General features: G+C 37.9%; 1 protein-coding gene across 1 annotated transcript; it reads right to left on the bottom strand.

Moving 5' to 3' along the window:
• Positions 1-53: 53 nt before the first annotated feature.
• LOC100022574 (cytochrome b-245 chaperone 1) lies at positions 54-20,973 on the bottom strand. The gene is made up of 7 exons (XM_001374341.4): positions 20,820-20,973; positions 15,207-15,331; positions 14,895-14,936; positions 13,512-13,585; positions 12,544-12,640; positions 9,608-9,752; positions 54-7,679 (listed from the first exon to the last, which is right to left on the bottom strand). The coding sequence occupies exons 2-7, from the start codon at positions 15,289-15,291 to the stop codon at positions 7,550-7,552; spliced, it is 573 nt and encodes a 190-aa protein (XP_001374378.1). The 5' UTR covers positions 15,292-15,331; positions 20,820-20,973; the 3' UTR covers positions 54-7,549.
• Positions 20,974-21,859: the final 886 nt, after the last annotated feature.

Raw genomic sequence — 21,859 nt, 5'->3', positions numbered from 1 at the left:
AATATATTCTTTACTGACAACAGCACAATAAAAACCATAATCAATATTGGGAATTTGAAGTCAAAAAAATTTTAATTTATAGTTATTACCAGTCACAGAAAATTTACCACTTAAAAAAGAAAAAAATATCATTCCACCCAATGCTCATAATGCAATAGAGTAAGCACTTTTTATTTCTATAAATTCCTCTGAATGATTGTTTCCTCTTCTATGCTTGGCCCCCTTGAGGTTCAGGATCAACTGCAGTGAGGTAGTTTGTTAAAACCACAGCTGAATTAAGAACAGGAACAATGATAACCCATCACTCAGAAATGACCAGTTCCATAAGCCAAAGCATCCCATTCTCATCCAACCTGTAGCTTGGTCCTAGGCTAGAAACCTATTTAAACTGAATTTATTTATTTATACCCACATTTATACTGAAGCCCCATACAAGGTAGGTACATGTGACTTTGGTAACAGTTTTACAATTACGGTACTACTGTGCAGAAACCACTCCCCATCCATACTACTATATTCTTCACTGATGGAATACAAAGAATTTAAGATCTTGTCCTCCGGGAGTTTAACTTTATCCTATATTTAAGGAGTCTAAAGTAGTCAAGATTTTTGGCTTAAGTGGCTTAGGTAAAATTATGAATTGTATAAAATTTTATTTTGGGAGCCCCATCCCACTCAAATTTCCTCCTAGAATCTTTTGGAATCTATTCTACTCTTACCTACTACTGGAGAAGAGTGATTAGCATAGTGAGGAAGCCAAACCTGTTTCATATGATGATTATAGGAACTCGGGATATTGAACTTTGAGAAGACAGTAGAGGAAGGACAACACAGAGCTAGAAGCAGTGAATGAGTAGAAAATACAAAGAAGAATTTTATCTAAATCTAAAGGAAAGACCTCCCAGCAATGAGAATTTTCCAGAAAAAGAATGGGCCACCCCTGCTAGGGTCTCCCATTACCTGGTGGGGTCTTCCAATAGAGGTTAGCTGGATGACCATCACTTTTCAGGGATATTAGGAAATTCCTATTCAGCAACTGATTGGACTAGATTGGTGGTACCAAACTAAGATAATTTACTGCAGGTTCATATTGACTTTGACAATCACAAATTAACATATGTGATAATTGTATATTTATTTTGTAAAACATTACCAATTATAGTTTAATCCAGTTCTGCTGCATTCAAGAGTTTTGCTTTGCTGGAACTTGTGGCCAGAAGGCCCCATGTTAAAACATCTCTGGACTAGATTTAACTGAAAATCGGCTTGGTAATTAAGGTATGACAACCCTCCTCCTCTAAACATTTATATTTACATTTCAAAAGGATGTTCTCACTCTTCACCCTTAGTTCTTGGGAAACCAGTTAGGTTGTCTCCTTACACAGAAATGCTTGGTTTGGGGAAGGATGAAAGGAAGATGACTGGACACTACCTCCTTAACCTCACTCTTGAAAAACTACAAAATTTGATCTTGACACTAAAGATGTAGCCAATCTTTAATTGTCTGATTTTAAAAGCTATGGGGAGGGAGCAGCTAGGTGGCTCACTGTTTAGAGAACCAGACCTGGAAATAAGACTTGGTCCTAGATCCAAATCTGACCACAGATACTTACTCGGCTGTGTGACCCTGGGCAAGTCATTTAACCCTCATTGCCTAGCCCTTACCATTCTTCTGCCAGAGACCGAATACAAAGTTTTGATTCTAAGAAGATATGCGTTAAAAAAAGGGAGGCAGGGGAATTAGTGTATGTTCTCTAAGGTGATCCCACTGGGAATTTTAGTATTCAGTTCCATCCACTGTTTTAAATGAGGCATTGGCAAACTACAATGCCTTCACAAGCGAGTAACCAAGAATTTGAGAAGTCTAAGAACTAGACTATACAGAGATTAATGGAACTAGGGATATTTACCTAGAGATACTTTAAGAGGGGCCAGGATAGCTATCAGCAAATACTATATTTAAATGGTTGTTGCATATATAACATTCTTTTTGGTCCTAGGAGGAAGAATTATAAGCAATAAGTCGAAGTTGCATAGAAGCAGATTATCACCTCAAAATAAGGGGAAACTTCCTGATAAGAGCAGTCTAAAAATGAAATAGGCTACTTACTAAAGTTTGGACTGCTTGCCCCCATAGATTTTCAAACAGAAGACTACATCTCTAGAGGTTTTGTAGAAAGGATTCCTGTTCTGCTATAGGTTGAACTCGACATGATTTTTTTTTTAAACCCTTACCTTCCATCTTAGAATCAATATTGTGTATTGGTTCCAAGGCAGAAGAGTGGTAAAAGCTAGGCAATGGGGGTTAAGGGACTTGCCCAGGGTCACACAGCTGGAAAGTGTCTGAGGCCAGATTTGAACCCAGGACCTCCCGTCTCTAGGCCTGGCTCTCAATCCACTGAGCTACCCAGCTGCCCCCATTAGACATGTTTTTAAAGTATCTGAAAACTCAAGAAATTATGTGATCTCTGAGGTCAGTATCTGGAGGAAATGTTTCTGAGGACCGGCACTAGAGGGAAATTAAGAAATTGTGAATGGTAATCACATAAGGTGAAGAGTGCCTAGGCTAGACTTTTAGGATGTCTGAATGGAAGCCCAGTCAACTGAGTAAAAGAATTTAGAGAAATGAAAACAGACAGGGAAGAACCCAGATTTCTCAGGCACATCCAGAAGGAATGGTTCACTGATTTGGTGAATTCCTTTAGAACACAGAAGAGAGCCTAGCTGGTCAGCAGTTGTGTACTTTTAAATATAATCAATATTTTTTCCCAGTGAAGAATGGTGAATATTCCTGGGCAGCTGATGATATAAAACTTTTCCATAACCTTGTCAGTAGCTTAGTTTTAACTATCATCCACAAAATTTCTTTAGACACACAAAAGTATAAATCCTTTTGTTTTTCAATAGCCATAAGACACTACTTAACTGAAAAAGAAAACTAATGAAGTTTAAGAAAGTATAATTACAGTAATCATCAAATGCCTTGATATGATTAAAAAGCATATTTCACAGAGTTAATAAGTGTTTGTTAAGCACATTTGTTATGCGCCAGGCTTTGTGCTAAGCTCTTGGGATACAAAGAAAGACTTAAGACTGTTCCTGCCCTCAAGGAGCTCACATTCTAACAGAAGATGAAGCAGAAGGTAAGGAATAGCTCAGCACAATGAAATTATGCAGCTGGGATGGGAAATATCTGAGGAAGTGAAAGTTGCTGGGTTAATTTCATCTTGCTAATAAGTTTCTGGACATTATGAAGTCCAGGAAAGCAGCCAGGTGGGGAATGATGAGGAAAATTCCCTGAGTGCCCTCCTTAAATAATAGAGGAAATGGATAGAACACCCAGAAGCCCATCTTCCATCCTCTCCAGAGGGAGGGAGGTGTCCTAAGGGCAGGGGGTCCTGAGGAGGTGTGAGGTAATTCCTATGACTTTTCCACGTGCCTTAAGAAACATCAAGTTTCTGGGAAAAATTAATTATTCAAGAAATATATTCTAAAAGTAAATCAAGCACAAAATAACCATCTTTTAGCAATGGACAAATAAGAAAGTTCCATGAGAGCTTCTGGGATAGAGGTGAACCACCACAGGTCTGTATATTTGTAGATAAATCAATAAAAGAATAAGTCATAGAGCCAAAGACAGAATCCAATTGACCAAAATATGTATAATGACAGACCCCCATGGCATTTATCTGAATAAGGAATTCACATAGGGAAGAAGTTATTGATAAGTCTTAATTGTTCAGGAACTAATTATCCAGCTTATGGGTGAAAAAAGCTCTTCAACTTTCTCTTATCTACCCTACCCACTGTCCATTACCAAGGCAGCCTAAAGACAGATGGAGAAGAGCCATTTGACATGGGTACTGGGGCAAAAAGGCTAATTGGTATGAATTAAAAAAAACTAAAAAAAAAAAGCTTTCAAAGTATTTTTTTGGATTTCACTTATTCATCAAGATTCACTAGTAAAATATAAACCGCTGTCCAACTATTACAATTCATTTCCACTTCAGCCATTTTACCAGTAATTGTTTGTGCCCTGAAATCCATGCTCTCAATGTACCTTATGATCAGGAAACATAAAAAGCTATAAAATAGCTGGTTCACTGTGGCCACAGAATGTAACAGTCCAGTCTTAAATAAGTAATGACCTCTTTAAACGAATATAGAATATATATGTATACATATGTAGGTAGGTAGGTAGATAGATAGGTAAGATAAGATAGAGATAGATAGATAGATAGATAGATAGATAGATAGATAGATAGATAGATAGATAGATAGACAGACAGACAGACAGACAGACAGACAGACAGACAGATAGATAGATAGATAGATAGATAGATAGATAGATAGATAGATAGATAGATAGATAGGAATCCATCCAAACGATGTTCAAACCACATAACTCATCTTTCACTTCAGGGGTATAGTAGATACTTCATCCCACATGCAATAATGCACCCAGTGCATTTTCTTCAGTCCTAGAGGCTAATCCCTGCCACATATTATGAAACCTACTATGGATATTCAGAATGAAATTGGTAGTGAGACTACCCACCTAATGGAGTTTCAACTTAGCAGCTGAATATCTAATACTCACATATAAAATAATAATGAAACAACTGGAGCAGGGGTGGATAGTAAACTAAAACAATTATGTTAAAGCAACATCCTGTCAAGTCTTCAGAGTTCTCTTGAAGCCTGATGACTTCCAAACTCTTCACCATATCTGTTTTCTAGGAACTGATTGCCACTAAGTCACAGGGCTATGAAGATGCTAAGATTTGAAAGGGCAACAGATCTACCAAATTTCTTTACATGCATATCTTTGTAGGCTTTCATTTGTACTAAAATTCAGCCTTCTTTACTTTCCAAGAGGGAAAAACAAGGAGAGAATCTCATTAGTTAAAAGGTAATCTAGGCTGCTATGTAAACAGTGAAGCCAGTTTGTTACATAGTACATAGCCTGTCCTGGATCAATCTGTCCTGACACAGAAACACACATACCCTTTTCTGAAGAAAAAAACTTAGCTACAGATGGCCCAATTCTTCTGAGCCAAGCTAGAGACAACACAGCTATGGGCCTCACGACGGCAAGAAAGAAAAGGTCAGGTTTCAGCGAGTCTGTGTAAGTCAGTTCAGAGATTGAACTTTCCAGCCCCATTTCCAAGAGCCAATCTCATGGCTTACATACAGTTCATCCAGTTCTAGGCCTGGGCCCACCAGCCACTAGCCAGACAGTTCTCTGCCACACCGAAGTTTCCGAAAATAGCTTATTAGAAATTATGAAAGGGAAAAGAAAGGTAATTCAGGGAACCAATTCTAGAACCTGAGAAGAGGTCTCTCTGGATTGATAGTAAAAGGAAAATAATTTTCTTTGGCTAAAAATTCTTTTCTTAAGCCCTATAGTTCTGAAACTTTGAAGAATGGATACTTGAAATCTAACTTCAGAATTTATGGTTGGCAAAACCAGATCTCAGAATGAGACCCAAGAACTCTTGAACATACTTCCAACACATATGTCTAACAAGAAGGATTCTGCACAACAACTCATTTGTGAGGCCTGTTTATAATAAGCTAGATGCTCTAAAAAGGAGGCCCCTGACAAAACATGTGTTGCACACTCCAGACCATAGAAGACAAGCTGGTTGGAAAAGGGCAGATGTTATTCAGACTATGAAGTACAAAAACACTCCTGGATCTCTGGAAAACTTTCTAATCTATTCATAGTCCCCAAAACATTCCTAGTTTTACAGTTGGGCACTCTCTGCTACTACATATACCTGCCCAAATCTCACTTCAGCCTCAGTGGGCCCTGGGCTGGAGGTATAAAGATCTCATTTCTCAGCTGGCCTACAGAATTCATTTGCAGGGCTTCGTTATCTATGAACTCCTAGCCTTTTATAAGACCCTTTAAACACTTGTACTGTTGTGTTCCCTAGTTCAGTGAGAAACATTAAGGTCTCTAGGATAAGGGTAGGCTTCCTAATGATTTCCAGAGTCAGAACATTAGAAAGGTATACAAAGAACAGAATCTCCAACTAGCAATGGCCACATAACCACTTCATTCAAGCCCCACTAAGTTCCCTAAAATTTTATAGAAGCAAATAACCAGTCAACAGCTGCCTCATTTGGTCCCATAATGAAGCAACAATTTTTATAATATGATTTCAAGTACATTCAAATTCATCTAAATCAGTTCTTAACCATTTTTGTGTCATGACTTCATTGGCAGTATGATGAAGATTATTTGAATATTTTTTTCTAATTCATAGTTGAAGGAAATGCTAAATTTCTGTTAGAGGCTAGTGAAAATAGATATAAGGGGCAGAAAGGTGGTGGCTCAGTAGATAAGAGAGCTAGGCCTGGAGACAGAAGACCCTGGGTTCAAATTTGGCCTTAGAAACTTCCTGGTGGTGTGACCATAGGTCAGCCCTGGTGAAGGTTTTTGAGTTTAAGTGCTCAGAAGGCAAATTCAAGCTGTCGGTGAGGCACCATCCCCAATTACCTGAGAGAGCAGAGGGAAGAAGTGCTTGCTTTGGATGGCTGCACATAGAGTCAGCTGCACAGAGGGTAGGGGTAGGGGCAGGGGCATGCAAAAAAATATCCTCAGTCACCCCCATCTCACTTCCAAAAGACCATACATGTGCCAATATTTTGGCTAGTGCTGCCCTAGTAAATCACTTAACCCCAATTGCCTAGCCCTTAATACTCGTCTGCCATGGAACTGACATTCAGTATCAATTCTATGATGGCAGATAAGGGTTTTTTTAAAAATAGAGATATAATTTTTTCTTCCCCATCTAAATTCATATGTCCCATGAAATCCATCCATGGATCCACAGAACCAGGTTAAGATTTTTTGCTCTGCATAGGTAACTCCAAATAGTTGACATTCATATTCCTCCCACAATCTTATCTCCCTCAAGTCCTTCCTTCATTTCGTATCTCTTCATCCTTCTCATCTCTGAAACAAAATCTCAAGTCTTCTTGCTCAGAGCTCTCTTGGTACTCTATGTAAGAAAAGCTGACCAATGGTTTGGTAGACATATCAGCCTAATCTCCCAATCCTCAGAGAATGGCACAAGGCAATGTGGTATAATGGAAAGAACAATGGAGTTATATATGATGTAGTTCATGTCCCAGCTTTCTCCACTTATTAAATTGTGTGACCTTAGGAAAATCACCCTTTCTCTCTCAGTTTCAGTTTCCTCCTCTGTAAAGTGACAGGATTAGAAAGTCTCTAAGGTCCCTTTAGGTTCTATGACTTTATACAACAAATAAGAAGGAGAAAGTTCAGCCCTAAGATTGCCCAGTGGAATCAAGGGGCAAACTCAGCAAGTTGCCACACAATTTAAGGTCAGATCTGATGAGCTGGAAACATCATTGAAGAAGCAGAAATAAAATGCAGGCCCCTCTGCAAGCAATCAAAGTGAAAACAAAATGTAGCCAAGCAAACTGCCCTGGGGGAAGGGAGGAAAGAGGGAAGTATCAAAGGCTGCAGAAAGATAGGGCAGTCTGACTTGTGGCTCAGACCACTCTGTCAAACTTAGTCCTGGTGCCTGGGTTCATCCACATCACTGGCCTCCGTGTCACTGCTCTGGGACAAGTCTTTGAGACTCTCCGGCTGGTGCAGCTCCAGAAAGTTGGTGATAAGCTTGGCAATTATTTCCACGTCACTGAGAAAAGGAGTGGAAAGAAAAAGGAAGAGGAAGAATTCAAGTTACCAATGCACATAAGACCATCTCAAATCTTTTATAAACTTTATGTAACAGCACAGAAAAATGAAAGCAGCAGACTCATTCTTCACCCTTTCTCCCTCCAACAACCTATCTCTCATTCAAATCTGCTCCCTCAGAGTTTAGGCTTAACGCCACCACAAATAATACCCTAAGGAAACAGGCAATCTTTGAGGGTGAAAATGCCAAGGCTTTGGACATGTCACTCTGCTACCTAGACTGTGCTTCAATTTCCCATACTTCTTATGTGTGTGTGTGTGTGTGTGTGTGTGTGTGTGTGTGTGTGTGTGTGTGTGTGTGTGTGTATAAAAGACAAGACACAGACTCAGTCAAAAATGGGTATGTATGAATTCTTTTTAATTCTAAGAGGGTACATTTTTCAGATTAAAAAAAAATTATCCAAGCTCTGGGTTATTTGACAGGAAGGTTATAACAGAAAGTAAACTTCAGAGGAAATCAGATGCACACTGATTTCTTCCTTTTAGAACAGTTTAGAATTAAATGAAGATTTCACTGTGTGTCAATTTTAGGAACATAACACATCAGTTATAGGATAGACCTGCATCAGGAAATAAAAGCTTTGCAATGAAAAAGGAATCATGAAGTGGAACAGTCACTTCATTATCTCTCCTGATCCAAAATACTTTCTTGCCCACCTAAATACAGCCCCAAAGAGTCAAAAGGTTTTTTTGGGTGGTGGGGTAGAAGGAGTACATAAAAATCATTATTGGATTTGAAATCACCTAGGAAGAAGACAGTTTTAGAATTGATTGGGTAACCACACTAATCATATAAATATATCATAAAGCAGGTTCCTATTACCATAGGCAGTGCCAAGCCCTTGGCTCTTATACAAAGCTGATGCTTAAGCACTTCATCATTCCCAATTTCTTTGCCCAAATAAAAGTCTGCATACCGTCTAACCAGATAGTGCTGAAGCCAATTTTGGTCTACTTGATCCAGACCTTCAGTTTCCTTGTCTGTAAAATGGCGATAGTTGTCCTTGTTTCCATTCTACTCCTCAGGGACTCAAGAAGTAGTAACAAGAAGTCACCTAATGGAAAGCCCCAAGGAAAATAAAAAGCTATTCTAACACTACCCTTTCTCAGTAGAGTATATCCCAAGTGGTATCCAAAAGGTACACCCACTGGAAAGAATTACAAAGCACAAGAAAAAATGACTAGGGTTTCAGGGCAGCCAGAAAGTAAATATTACCCGCAACCTTGATTTTAAACAAGGTAGTGTGGTATATTTATTTATTTATTTATTTAAACCCTTACCTTCCATCTTGGAGTCAATACTGTGTATTGGCTCCAAGGCAGAAGAGTGGTAAGGGCTAGGCAATGGGGGTCAAGTGACTTGCCCAGGGTCACACAGCTGAGAAGTGTCTGAGGCCAGATTTGAACCTAGGACCTCCCATCTCTAGGGCTAGCTCTCAATCCAGTGAGCTACCCAGCTGCCCCCAGTGTGGTATATTTAAAAGAGTGTCATATTTGGAATCAAAGAATCTAGATTCAGATCCTGGTTCATTTATTTGCTATGTGGCCTTCACAAAAGTAATTTTTCCTCAATTCCCCTATTCCTATAGTTCCTCCTTTAATTAGTGATAATATGTAAAATTAGATGGCAGAGCCAAATGATATCTAAAGTTCCTTCCATCTCTAAATCCTATGATCCTAGGATGTGGGCACTAATAACTCAATCAGAATTTGAGACATGAGGACCCATATGTCAATAACTTGAAAGAGGATCCAAAATAAAACAAGTTCTAAGCTGCCATCGATGCATATATAATATCACTGGCAGTGGGAGTGAAGTTCAACATTTGCCCCTAGCCACACCATATTCCAGAGACACTGCAGTCTTACCTCCGGTGACCCATCACTGCACTCTGGGTAAGGGGATGGGAAAAACCCGTTGCAAACCGAAGTATCACTGTATAGCCCTTCCCAAAATATCGAACTTTCTCCTCTATGACATTCACATCCTGAATATCTTTCAGTCCAACCACCACTGAAAAGATTAGAAGAACAGTTAGTGGTCATGTAAGAATGTCAAATCTTAGCAGAAACCACAGAATGATAATGGCAATCTAGACATAGTAATGATAAAGGTCATGGGTTCTCTCCCAAGCCTAAAATAGATGAGCTCTGAATTGAGATATTCATAAACTCCATATAAACATTTCTCATTCAACACAAGAAATAGCAGCACTGAATTCCATTCCTGTCTTTACCACTTTTTGTAGTTTTTATTTGGTCACATCCAACTTTCCAATTGGGGTTTTCTTGGCAAAGATATAGGAGTGGTTTACTATTTCCTTCTCTAATTCATATTACAGATGAGAAAACTGAGGCAAACAGGGATTTATATATATATATATATATACATATATATATATATATATATATATATATAACTTGCCTAGAGTTACAAAGATAAGTGTCTGAGACCTGATTTTAACTCAAAAAGATGACTCCAATCCTATCACTCTCTGTTGTCCTATCTAACTGCTCATCTCTACCAGTAGCTGGATAGAAAACCTTAAGCAAATCATTTCCTCTCCCTAAGCCTCCATTTCTTCAACTGTAGATAGAACACGTTGGATTATCTGATCTCTAAAGTTGCTTCCAACAATAACATGAGATTCTGTGGTTCAAGGAAACTCAGTCATCAGAAAGTACCCGGTAACAATAGGAACTATTGACCAACCTCTTTCTCAATCTATTAAATAATATACAAACCAATGTGTTTCAGAGAATTCTGCTTCATACTCTCCCAAATATGAATGAAAACAATAGTATTATAGCATAAAGCAACATCCTCCCTAAAAACCATAGATCATAACTGACCAATTCTTCCACAAGGAAACAAATCTGATTCTAATTTCCAATCACATGTATACTAGTTAGAGAGCCTTTATATTTGTTTCATTTGTCTCAGCTTCCCCATAGAGGTAAAGAATATCACGTCTGGAGTCAGAGGACTTGGGTGCACATTACAAGTCTGTAAGCTTTGGGAAGTCACTTAAGCCCTCTGGGACTCATGCATGAAGTAATTATTTAGGGGACTTGGATCCCAAGTACCTAGTGCCAAGACATAGGAGTCTCAGAGTGGGTGTCCCAATTGTCAACATGCCAAAGCCAGTGAAATGGAGGGAGGAGCAAGGCATGGACATGTTTGTGGGCATTAGGGAAGGAGAATAGGGTTTTTTGCTTCCACCTTTGAACAAATGTTCTTGCCAGCTTCTCCTTATCTTATCTAGTAATCTCTGGCAAGTTGTTGTCTGAGCCTGCTAAATGGAGAATCAGATCTATCCCTAAAGTTAGAAAGGCTGAGACCTATATGTCTCTCTCTCTCTATATATATATATATATATTTCTCTCTCTCAGCTAATAAATGTTTATAAATCTAGTAATAAGCCTCCAGATCAATTTTATTTATAACAATATTTCCTCATCTGTAAAATAAGAAGGTTAGACAAGGGCTTCTGAGAATACTCAACAGACCTGAACACACTTTCCTTATCCATCATTATCCGAGCTTGGCCTTACTATATGGGTTCAGAGAAGGAAAGAAGGTTCTAAGATGGTGAATTTAAGACATTACATGTAACAAAGCTGCTTGAAATGAGCAATAATCATGGGAATTAGCAAAAAAAGGGATTCCAAAACAAAGATCACCTTAAAAGAGACATACAACCAGAAGCTAGGCAATCCTTTGGCAAAAGAGAGTTATAGCAAGGTTCAGACTTTCATTTATATCAGATAACTGCAAGTTTTGAGAACAGTCCCCTTTCATATTCACTCTTTTTTTTTAAACCCCTACTTTCCATCTTAGAATCAATAATATGTATTGGTTCCAAGGCAGAAGAGCAGTAAGGACTAAGCGATGGGGCTTAAGTAACACAGCGAGGAAGCATCTGAGGCCAAATTTGAACCCAGGACCTTCTGTCCCTGGGCCTGGCTCTCAATACACTGAGCTACCTAACTGCTCTCTCATTCACTCTTTAAATTCATAGGTTAAAGGAAGACAAATACTAAGCTAACTGGACCATATCCTCTCTCTCTCACACACATACCCCTGCCTCTAAATTCCTGATAAATATTAGGATTCCTAAAGGAAGTTTTAACATGCTATTAAGTGTTCTCCAGGTCATGAGGTCTATGTGACTAGTTTTGTTTTACAAAGTAAACTGAGCTTAGTATGACATCAGAGAAGTAGCTATCAAGGTATCCATAGAACAGGAAAAAAAATCCTGACTGCAGGGTTCATAATCTCCATAATCTTCAAAAAGTTTCATTCTTGACGGTAGGGTTTATATCATCCAAGCAGTTTCAATGCTATTACAGTTTGCTCCTAAAAGTTAAAAAGTGATAATAATGGCCAATCTGGATTTAGAGAATTCATACTGCCACAAAAGTATTTGTTTTCAGACCTTGTTTTCATAGACCAAATTATAGTACCTAAGAACACAGAAGGCCATGTGATGCAATAGAAAAAGCATTTTTGGAGTCAGAAGACCTAAATTTGAATCTACATTCTGCACTTACTCCTTATGGCAACCTGGACAAGTCTTATTCTGGGGGCCATAGATCCCTCATCTCAAAAACACCAGAATAATACTAGATGAATTTCTAAGTTTTTCTCAACTCTAAATCATGATCCTAAGAACATCTATTCAATGAGAATAAGAACATCTTGTTCAATGCATTAGCCAACCAATAAGATTCTGTTATAACCAAAATGGTCCTTTTGTATCCCACTCTAATACTCAATTAAGTAAATGTACTACAACCCTTACCTTGTTCATGGCATGCTCTAGAAACCGTCAGTATTTTCCTGTAGAGGTTGAATGTTTTCAAGATCACTTTCCCAGTATTCTTATCAAACAAGGCTTCCTGGAAAAAAATGGCAAAAGGACATGAAGTTCAGCATACACATTAATTTCATTCAAACCTCCAGCAAAGAAACAAAACTGTCCCCTCACTACTTAATGATTATGACTAACAGTTCCTAGTCCCATACGGTCACCCTAATCCTTCAACTGCACTGCAAACTTCCTGGTGTGAGATACTCTCCACCCTCAAAGTAAACAAATTTCTCAGAGGGGAATAATAAGGAAAAGAACTTGAAAAATATCTTTCTTCCATCCATCCCAGGCAAAATCCCTACATCATGTTTTATCAAAGCCAAACGTTCTTCTACAAGTCTGATTCTCTCAATTTGGGGACTGAAAAAAGACCCAAAGCCAGCATAATCATACTTGTTGCAGAAACCACCAGAATATCAGAAAGCTAAGTGGATTTTAGTGGAGAAGAAATGGATAGAACTGCAGCTCTCAGAGTTCCAGGTTGCTTAATGATATGGAAAGGAATGTTCAGCCCCCATCCTAATTCTTTCTTAATATTGAATCTACCTTTCTCTTGGGAAGGAGGCAGGTATGATCCTCTAACACAAGTAAAGAGAGCTCTGAGAAGTTAACTAATGGTGATTAATGGTGAGAAGTTGACTAAGGAAGCATTTAAATGGCCTGATTTGTCAAAGGGAGACCTGTCCCTGGGCATGGGGTCTGATCATTAGTAAAACCTATTTTAGAGCAAAAGTTGTACACATTAAGATTTTCAGAGCCCAACTCGAACAGTACCTCTTTCATGAAATCCCCTTATCTACACAGAGATACTTGGGCCTTTCTCCTACCCTAGTGAACTTCCCACCCCAAGCTGCCTCCCAATTCTTCCAGCAACCACCTCTGTTTACATTAACCCTTACCTCCCAGTCCTCTAAGTTCTGTACCGCCACAAACAGACACCCTGTGACATAGAAGAATTTCCAGCCTAGATTATCTAGAAAGCAAATACCGAGAGTAAATAGCTATGAATGGCAATAAAAGATAAGCTAACAATGAACTAAAAGCAGATGAGGCCAGAAAGATAAAGAAGTTTCCTCCTTACCCTCTCCATGGGGTGGTTACCACTATAGTACCTTCCTAAATAGCGGTAACAATTACACTCAGAGTGAAGGGGAGGGGAGAGGACAAAAAAGAGGAAGTATTCTCTGTGGATCTTAAAAATTAATATCCTTTTCTTAACCAACTCAGAACATGGTCTGCAAGACAAGCTCTTTGTACACTGGAGAAAAAGCAGGCACTAAAATACAGGTCTAAGAAACTTCCTTTCCAGCTCTGGATGAACTTAAAAGGATTTCTAAGAATCCTGGAAACTAAAATACTAATCTTATTACTTAAAACCAGATGAAAAATTTGTAATTATTTAGTTCATATATGTCCAATTCTATGGAATCTGGTATTGCTAATGTATAATACTGAGCAAATCAATTACGCTCTGTAGGCTTTATTTCTTTCTGAATGAAATGGTTTGAATTAGATGATGTCTAAGGTCCCTTCTAGCTCCAAGAATTTGATTTTATGAGCAGAAATGCCCTCACAGTCTAGTCTAAGTGTTAGGCAACTTGTGGAGATATCTGAATAATTCCAAGAATAAGGGAAGCATATTAATAGTTATATCACACAGGCCAGTTTCCAGACCACAAAAAAAATTAGGTTTCCAGTCCTAAAAAAATGTGGGTCAAAGAGAAGTAGAAAAGGATATTGCAACACATAAATTTACTCTACAACCCTCCTGGATGGATTAAAATTCTTCTTTGAACATCTCCATTCCAATGGATGTCATGCAATTATTAATGAGAAGCAAAAACTATAGTGAACAAAGTTAGTCCAATTCTTGATGATGTACAACAGAAGTGACAAACACACAGCCCACAAGTAGATGAGTTCTACAACACTCCAAGGCATGGCCTGAGATGGATTATAATAAAAATAGGAAATGTTTATGAAAACAAATAAAAATACAGATTATAGTGTCCACATTTCTACTAAAATTTGATGCAATTTAATGTTCAACTTTAGTTCTAAAGATTGAAGAATCAGGAACTGGGAAAGCCTGCTCAGAAGGTGCTCAATAAAAAAACTTGTTAATGATATGATATCCAACTTAAGGAAACAAAGATGCAGAAGAGGTCAACACAGATACAAATAAAAATTGTAGAAGAACCTCAGTGAAAAATCAAGAGGATAGAAAATTTAAAACCTCAAGACAAATAAATCTCTAAGAAGCAGCAATAGGGCCATTGTACCTCCACTGTAGTATGCAGCTGCCAAGCCAATAGACAAGATCCCTGAAACAAGAAAAATGAAAAATTTTAGTTAAGACTGATGCCCTGGATTGTTTCCAGTCACCTACCCAGAAGATTAATGTTGGTTCTGTCCTTTCCCCACACAATGCTTACAAATGGAAGCTACTTCCAGCTACATCTAGGAAGTAAGTGCTCTAAGCAAACATCTCCTCCTTCCCATTTGTGAAGGGAGGTATGAGTAGTAGAAAGGAAAATAGATGGAAGAAGAGAAGAAAGGCAATTCCATTTCGGGTCCGAGGATACTGGGCTTACCTACAAGAAGAGACCAGGATCGGATACCAGGAGATCTCTTCAGATGGAGAAAGGATCCAGTTCGGGTCTCTACCTGCATATACATTTCTGACTTCTGGAACTACTACTCCCAAAGCAAGAGAAGGCTGGTAGAGAAGAACACAGAATTAAATGGAAATGATCTTGCCAAATGATCAAAGAAATATTTGGTCATTCTGGTTAAGTGTTACTCAATCAACTTTTTTAATTACTCTACTAGGCTTTATTATTAGGTGCTAATGAAGAAAGCAGAAAAATAGCACTAGGACTTAGAAGATCTGGGTCGTGGTTGTGGGAAAACTGATAGCTAGCTATGACTTTGGACAAATCAAACAACCTCTAGCTTCAGTTTCCTTAACTGTTTGATAAAGTAGTTGGACAGATATCACCAAGGGGCCTTCAGCTCTTATATTCTAGAAGTCTAGACGAAAACTATGACTGCCCCTTTGCCACAGTATTCCCTCAGTCCCTCTCCTAAAAGACAAGTAGAAAGATATTTTTAAAATATCAAAAGATAATAAATTCAAAGTGGGAAGGAAACTGAGAAGTCATCTATTCCATGTACTTCATTTTGCAGTTGAAGAAATAGGCATAAGGCTATTAAGTAACTTGCCCAAAGTGGTACATGTAAAAAGGGGCAGAGTTAAGATTTGAACCTGGATCCTTTGCCTAGAAATCTATCCTTCTTTCCATTGCACTAGTATCCATAAAAAGTATTCGATTCTAAATTAATTCACTTATTCAGTGCCATACCTATCAAACAACCAAAAAACTTTTTTTTATAAAATTAGAAAAAATTATAACAAAGTTCATCTGGAAGAACAAAAGATCAAGAATATCAAGGGAACTAATGAAAAAAATGTGAAGGATGGAAGCCTAGCAGTACCAGATCTCAAACTGTACTATAAAGTAGTGATCATCAAAACAATATGGTACTGGCTAAGAGATAGAAGGGTGGATCAATAGAATTGACTTGGAGTAAACCTCAGCAAGTTAGTGTTCAATAAACCCCAAGATCCTAGCTTTGGGGACAAAAATCTGCTATTTGACAAAAACTGTTGGGAAAACTGGAAAATAGTATGGGAAAAATCAGGTTTTGATCAACATCTCACACCCCATACCAAGATAAATTCAAAATGTATAAATGACTTAAATATAAAGAGGGAAATTATAAGTAATTTAGAGGAACATAGAATAGTATACCTGTCAGATCTGTGGGAAACGAAGGAATTTAAGTCCAAGCAAGAGATAGAGAACATTACTAGATATAAAATATTTTAATTATGTTAAATTAAAAAGATTTTGCACACACAAAACCAATACAACCAAAATTAGAAGGGAAGCAACAAACTGGGGGAAAAAATTATAACAAAAATCTCTGAAAAGGGTCTAATTTCTCAAACTTATAAAGAACAAGAAATCAAACCATTCCCCAATTGAGAAATAGTCAAGGGATATGAACAGGCAGTTTTCAGATGAAGAAATCAAAACTATCAATAATCACATGAAAAAGTGTTCTAAATCCCTCCTGATAAGAAAAGTGCAAATCAAAACAACTCTGAGGTATCATCTCATACCTAGCAGATTGGCCAATATGACAATAAAGGAAAATAATAAATGTTGGAGGGGATGTGGCAAAATTGGGACTCTAATGCATTACTGATGGAGTTATGAATTGATCCAACCATTATGGAAGGCAATGTGGAATTATACCCAAAGAACTTCAAAAGAACATATGCCCTTTGAGCCAGCAATACCACTACTAGGTTTGTACCCAAAAGAGATAAAAAAGTTTGTACAAAAATATTTATAGCTGCACTCTTTGTGGTGGCAAAAAAATTAGAAAATGGGGGGGGTGTTCCTCGATTGGTGAATAGCTGCACAAATTGTGGTATATGATGGTGATGGAATATACTATTGTGCTATAAGGAATGATGAACTGCTTGATTTCTATATGAACTGGAAAAATCTCATGAACTGATGTGGAGTGAAATGAGCAGAAAGAAGAGAACACAGAACTGAAACATTGTGGAATGAAATGAGCAGAAACAAGAGAACACAGAACTGAAACACTGTGGAATGATCAAATGTAATTAACTTTTGCTACTAGTAGCAATGCAATGAACCAGGACAATCCAGAGGCATTTATGAGAAAGAATGCTATCCACATCGAGAGAAAGAAGTATAGGAATAGAAACACAGAAGAAAAATATGTGATTGATCAACGGGGATATGCTTGAGGTTTTGATATTAAAAGATCACACTATTAAAAATTTTTTTTAATTTAAAAAATTTTTTAAGTCACGCTATTGAAAATATTAATAATATGGAATAGGATTTGAACTCTGGACTTCAATCCCCACAAGCCCTTGCGCCACTTCCCCAAAATGCTTTGTAATCTCACTGAATTCTCAGGTGGGCCGAGATTGAAAAGGGATTTCACCTGATTGCAAAGGCTTTTGTGGTCTTTTTGGACTTCTGTTTTGGAAGAGGCTCTTCCATGATGTGAGATTATCTTGTCTAGGCCTCTCTGGCCTAGGCACATGTTTCTTATCCTGTATTTTCTTTAATCCTTAATCTTTAATAAACCTCATAAAAATATAATACTCCTTATAGAGAGAAACTAATTTTACCTGCCTCAGTCTCCCCTAAATTTTTAATCTTTACATAACCCAGTGGAATTGCTTGTCAGCTCTAAGAATAGGGAGGGTGAGAACATGAATCATGTAACCAAGGCAAAATGCTTTAAAATAAATAAATAAACTTTTTTTTAAAGTATTGGGTTCATTCAAGATTTGTTGTTATTATTCAATCATTTCAAAAACTGTGATTTGTACCCAGAGGACCAAAACAACATCACTGGTGATATCTTTTGATTTAAACATAAACTGGATTTAAGTGAGGCAGAACTGAACAAACTTATCAGCCTCGCTCTCTCACTGAAGTTCAGTGTCAAGAAAAAAGTCAAGATGACTGATGATGGCTCAGGATGCAGTAGATGACCTAGGCTTCTTCAATATTTGACCAAGCTCTAATTGCTCCACAGAGCACCACCTTCATGGCCATTGGAACAACCTGTTCTCATCCCTTTCTGCCAGAGGAAATCTTCAGAGATCTAGGGTAGACATCCTACAACTCACCAATGGGTTAGAGGCCTATCAATTACCATCAACTAGGTTTTGCCTGCCTTCCAAGATGGCCTACTAGGATGTGGCTAATGTGTATGCTACAGATTCTTGGAGCCACAGACAAGAACTAGGAGGCAAATGGACAACAAAGGAGGAAAGCAGCCCTAAAAATGGCATGGCCCACCAACAAAGTTCAATAGGAAGAGGTAGAAAAAGAAATTCCATTTAAAAGAACTGTAGGCAATATACCAAAACAAACAAGCAACTATATAAACACATTTACAAAACAGTTTTCACACAGTCACACCTAAACAACTAGAAAAATATTAATTGCTAATGGATAGGCTGAGGCAATATAATTAAAGTAGCAATTCTACTTACATTAATTTACCTATTCAATGCCACAACAATCAAATTACCCCCAAAAAAAAATTTCCTAGAACTAGAAAAAAATAATAGCAAAATTCATCTAGAAGAAAAAAGGTCAAAAATATCAAGGAAAATTCATGAAAAAATAGATAAAGGAAGGAAGCCTGGCTATACCAGAACTCAAACAATACTATAAAGTGACACTTATCAGAACAATCTGGTACAAGCTAAAATAACTGGATAGTGGATCAGTGGAATAGGTTAAGGAATCAACATATAGTAGTTAATGACCATAGTAACCTAGTATTTAATAAACCCAGAGATCAAAGCTGGGAAAACTGGAAAGCAATATGTTGTGAACTAGGCATAGACAAATACCTTATACCATAAACCAAGATAAAAGTCAAAATGGATACTTGATCTAGAAATAAAGTGGGATATTATAAACAAATTAGAAGAACACCAAAAAGATTACCTGTCAAGACTTATGGATAAGGGAGGAATTTATGCTCAAACAAGATATACAGAACATTATGAAAAATGAAACTGATCATTTTGACAATTTAAAAGTGTCTGTACAAACAAAACCAAACTAAAATTAAAAGGGAAATAATAAATGGAGATGGGGAGTTATAGCAAATGCCTCTGACAAAGGCCTTAATTCTCAAATATATTTTAAAAATGAGTCAAATTTATAAGAATTCAAAGCATTGCCCAAATGATAAATGGTCAGAGGATATGAACAATTAGCTCTCAGATAAAGAAATTAAAACTATAGTCATATGAGGAAATGCTCTAGATCCCTACTGATTATAGAGAAATGCAAATTTAAAAAACTTTGAAATACCATCTCACCTCTATCAATATGATGAAAAAGTGATACAACCATTTTGGAGAATAATATGGAACCACACCCAAAAGGCCATAAAACTCTGACTCAGCAAAACCCTACTGGGTCAGTATCCCAAAGAGATCAGATAAGAGAAAAGGGCCTACTTGTACAAAAATATTTTAGCAACTCTTTTGTAGTGGCAAAGAATTAAGGGATGTTCACCTATTGGGGAATAGCTAAAAAAGTGTAGTATATGGTTGTAATGGAAAACTATTGCACTATAAGAAATCTGTGGTGGCATGATACTGGTGAACTTCTTTGTTGAGTATACATCTCTGGGTTTTATATCTAGCTTGATGTTGAAACTCAGGTTACATCTGTCACAAAAGCTTATGTGATTTTAAGATATATTTGGAAGAGACCTCATTGGAGGAGAACCTTTAAAAGGCTGTATTTTTTCCCCCTAGAGAATTATGAAGCTACTTACTCAGTCACTTGTTAATTCAGCTACCACAGTTAATAGCCAGACACCAAGTTATATATTAGTACACTGGACATAGGAAGGAGCAGAAAACCTGAAAAGTCATGGATTGAAGGGAAATCATTTCTATTATGAATTAAGTAGGATTTCCTTGATTCCAAAACTCAGGTATCTAAGAGCTATGTGGACTGCAGTGAAGCAGCTTTCTGTTTAATGTGACACCACTTCTACTGGCCTTCCGAGATAACAGTTTTGATATGTAATATTTCTCAAGGGAATGGAGGGGCAGGGCAGCCTTGACAACTAGAAAAAAGGAAGCTGACAAAGAGTTTAAGTGTTTAATAGGCAGAGGGCTAGACAAGAATCTGAAAGATCTGGGTTCTTGGCTTTGGCTCTGACACTAGCTGTGTGATTCTTGGCGCTTAACTTTTGAGCCTTAGCTTCGTCCTCTGTGAAATGAGAGGTTGAACTCGATGGCTCTTCCAATTTTAAATCTAGGATCTTATGATCACTCGGTTCACCCCTTATCCAACCTGCAAGAGTTCCTGAGGTACTGGAAGGGGTGGCGGTCGCCAGAAGAGAAAGCCCCTACAGCCACCTGCATCGCTGACAACAAAGGTTCTTCCCTTTTCTTCCCTTTTCTCCAACTTCCTCCAGCTACTGAAGAGAAAGGGCAGCAAATGGGAAGATGCCTACAAATTAGAGTTTATTCCCTCATTCACGCCTTCCCTATAACTCCCACAAAAGGAAGAGCAGCACAGCAAGTGGGTGGAGAACAAGCCTACCTGGTAGAAAACGATCGCAGAGGAAGTAGTACCAGGAATCAGCACGAAAGCAGTCGTTTGAATGGGGTCAGGACCGGAAGGTTACTTCCGGATTCATGCCTGGGAGGGCGGAGGTACCATAGAGTTAACCAGCTAGTCCACTTCCGTTACAATAGAGGAACGGAGTACAGACAGGGTTTGGGGCTCTTTTTTGGTTCCTCCGAAGCAGTGATGTCCATCTTACATTCTGGAAAAAAAAAAAAAAACGGAATCCTTGTTATTTACAGACACCGAGTATAGAAGGAATGCCACAACTTATAAAACAAGATAATTTACAGAAAAGATCTCTCAGCTAGCTGAAGGTTTAGTGAGCGGAACAGAAAGGGGGTGCCATTTCGATTGTCAAAGACCCTTTGCCAAACCTAAGAAGCTGGTGGATCGGAAATTATGCCCGGTTCCAAGATGGCTTCGCCAACGTTGCTGGAATTAGGCTGGAAGAGGCTGGGTAGTAATGGAAGGTGATGTTCATACCTAACATAGTCCCTGGAAAAATTCCTCACTTCCGTGCTCTAGAAGACTTTTTGTTGTTGTTGTTGTTCGTGAGCACGATGCAGGTGGTAATGCTCAGTATGATTGTGGTGCCTTTGGGGCCCGCTTTCTCATAAGCAAAAATGCCATTTTAATAAAATGGTGCTGTAGAAGGAAGACTAAAAGCAGATTCAGAAATCATTTTTAGTTACCTTTAAGCTGTGTGACCAGAGCAAGTCACAATCTTCTCTGACCCTGTTTTCTCACTTGTGAAAAGGATGTATATACCACACCATATTATTGGAAAGAATTGAAGTAATGGGTGTGACATCTTTTTTTGAAATTGATAAAAATCTATACAAATAGTCATAGTCGTTATTTATTCATTTGTTCAAGAAACATTGTTAAGTTCTTCTGTATCCAGAACTCCAGAATCATGTTCTATAGAAGATAAAGGATATAGTTGAGATAAGATAGAATGGAATTTACTGTCTAGATGCAGGTTGAAATACTAATAATAAGTAGGTAGTGTA

This window comes from Monodelphis domestica, chromosome 2 (genome assembly GCF_027887165.1).
Source record: "Monodelphis domestica isolate mMonDom1 chromosome 2, mMonDom1.pri, whole genome shotgun sequence".
Taxonomy (NCBI): domain Eukaryota; kingdom Metazoa; phylum Chordata; class Mammalia; order Didelphimorphia; family Didelphidae; genus Monodelphis; species Monodelphis domestica.
The sequence above is the reverse complement of the archived record's forward strand: the minus strand, read 5'-3'. Positions and strand labels throughout refer to the sequence as shown.

What these genes read in the sequence shown, in the direction of transcription:
- LOC100022574 (XM_001374341.4), bottom strand. Translation starts at nt 15,291, where the DNA reads ATGTATATGCAGGTAGAGACCCGAACTGGATCCTTTCTCCATCTGAAG. An exon ending in TAGAGCATGCCATGAACAAG is followed by an intron (nt 9,753 to 12,543) that starts GTAAGGGTTGTA and finishes TAATCTTTTCAG; the next exon opens with TGGTGGTTGGACTGAAAGAT. An exon ending in GCAGTGATGGGTCACCGGAG is followed by an intron (nt 7,680 to 9,607) that starts GTAAGACTGCAG and finishes TCCTTTTCTCAG; the next exon opens with TGACGTGGAAATAATTGCCA.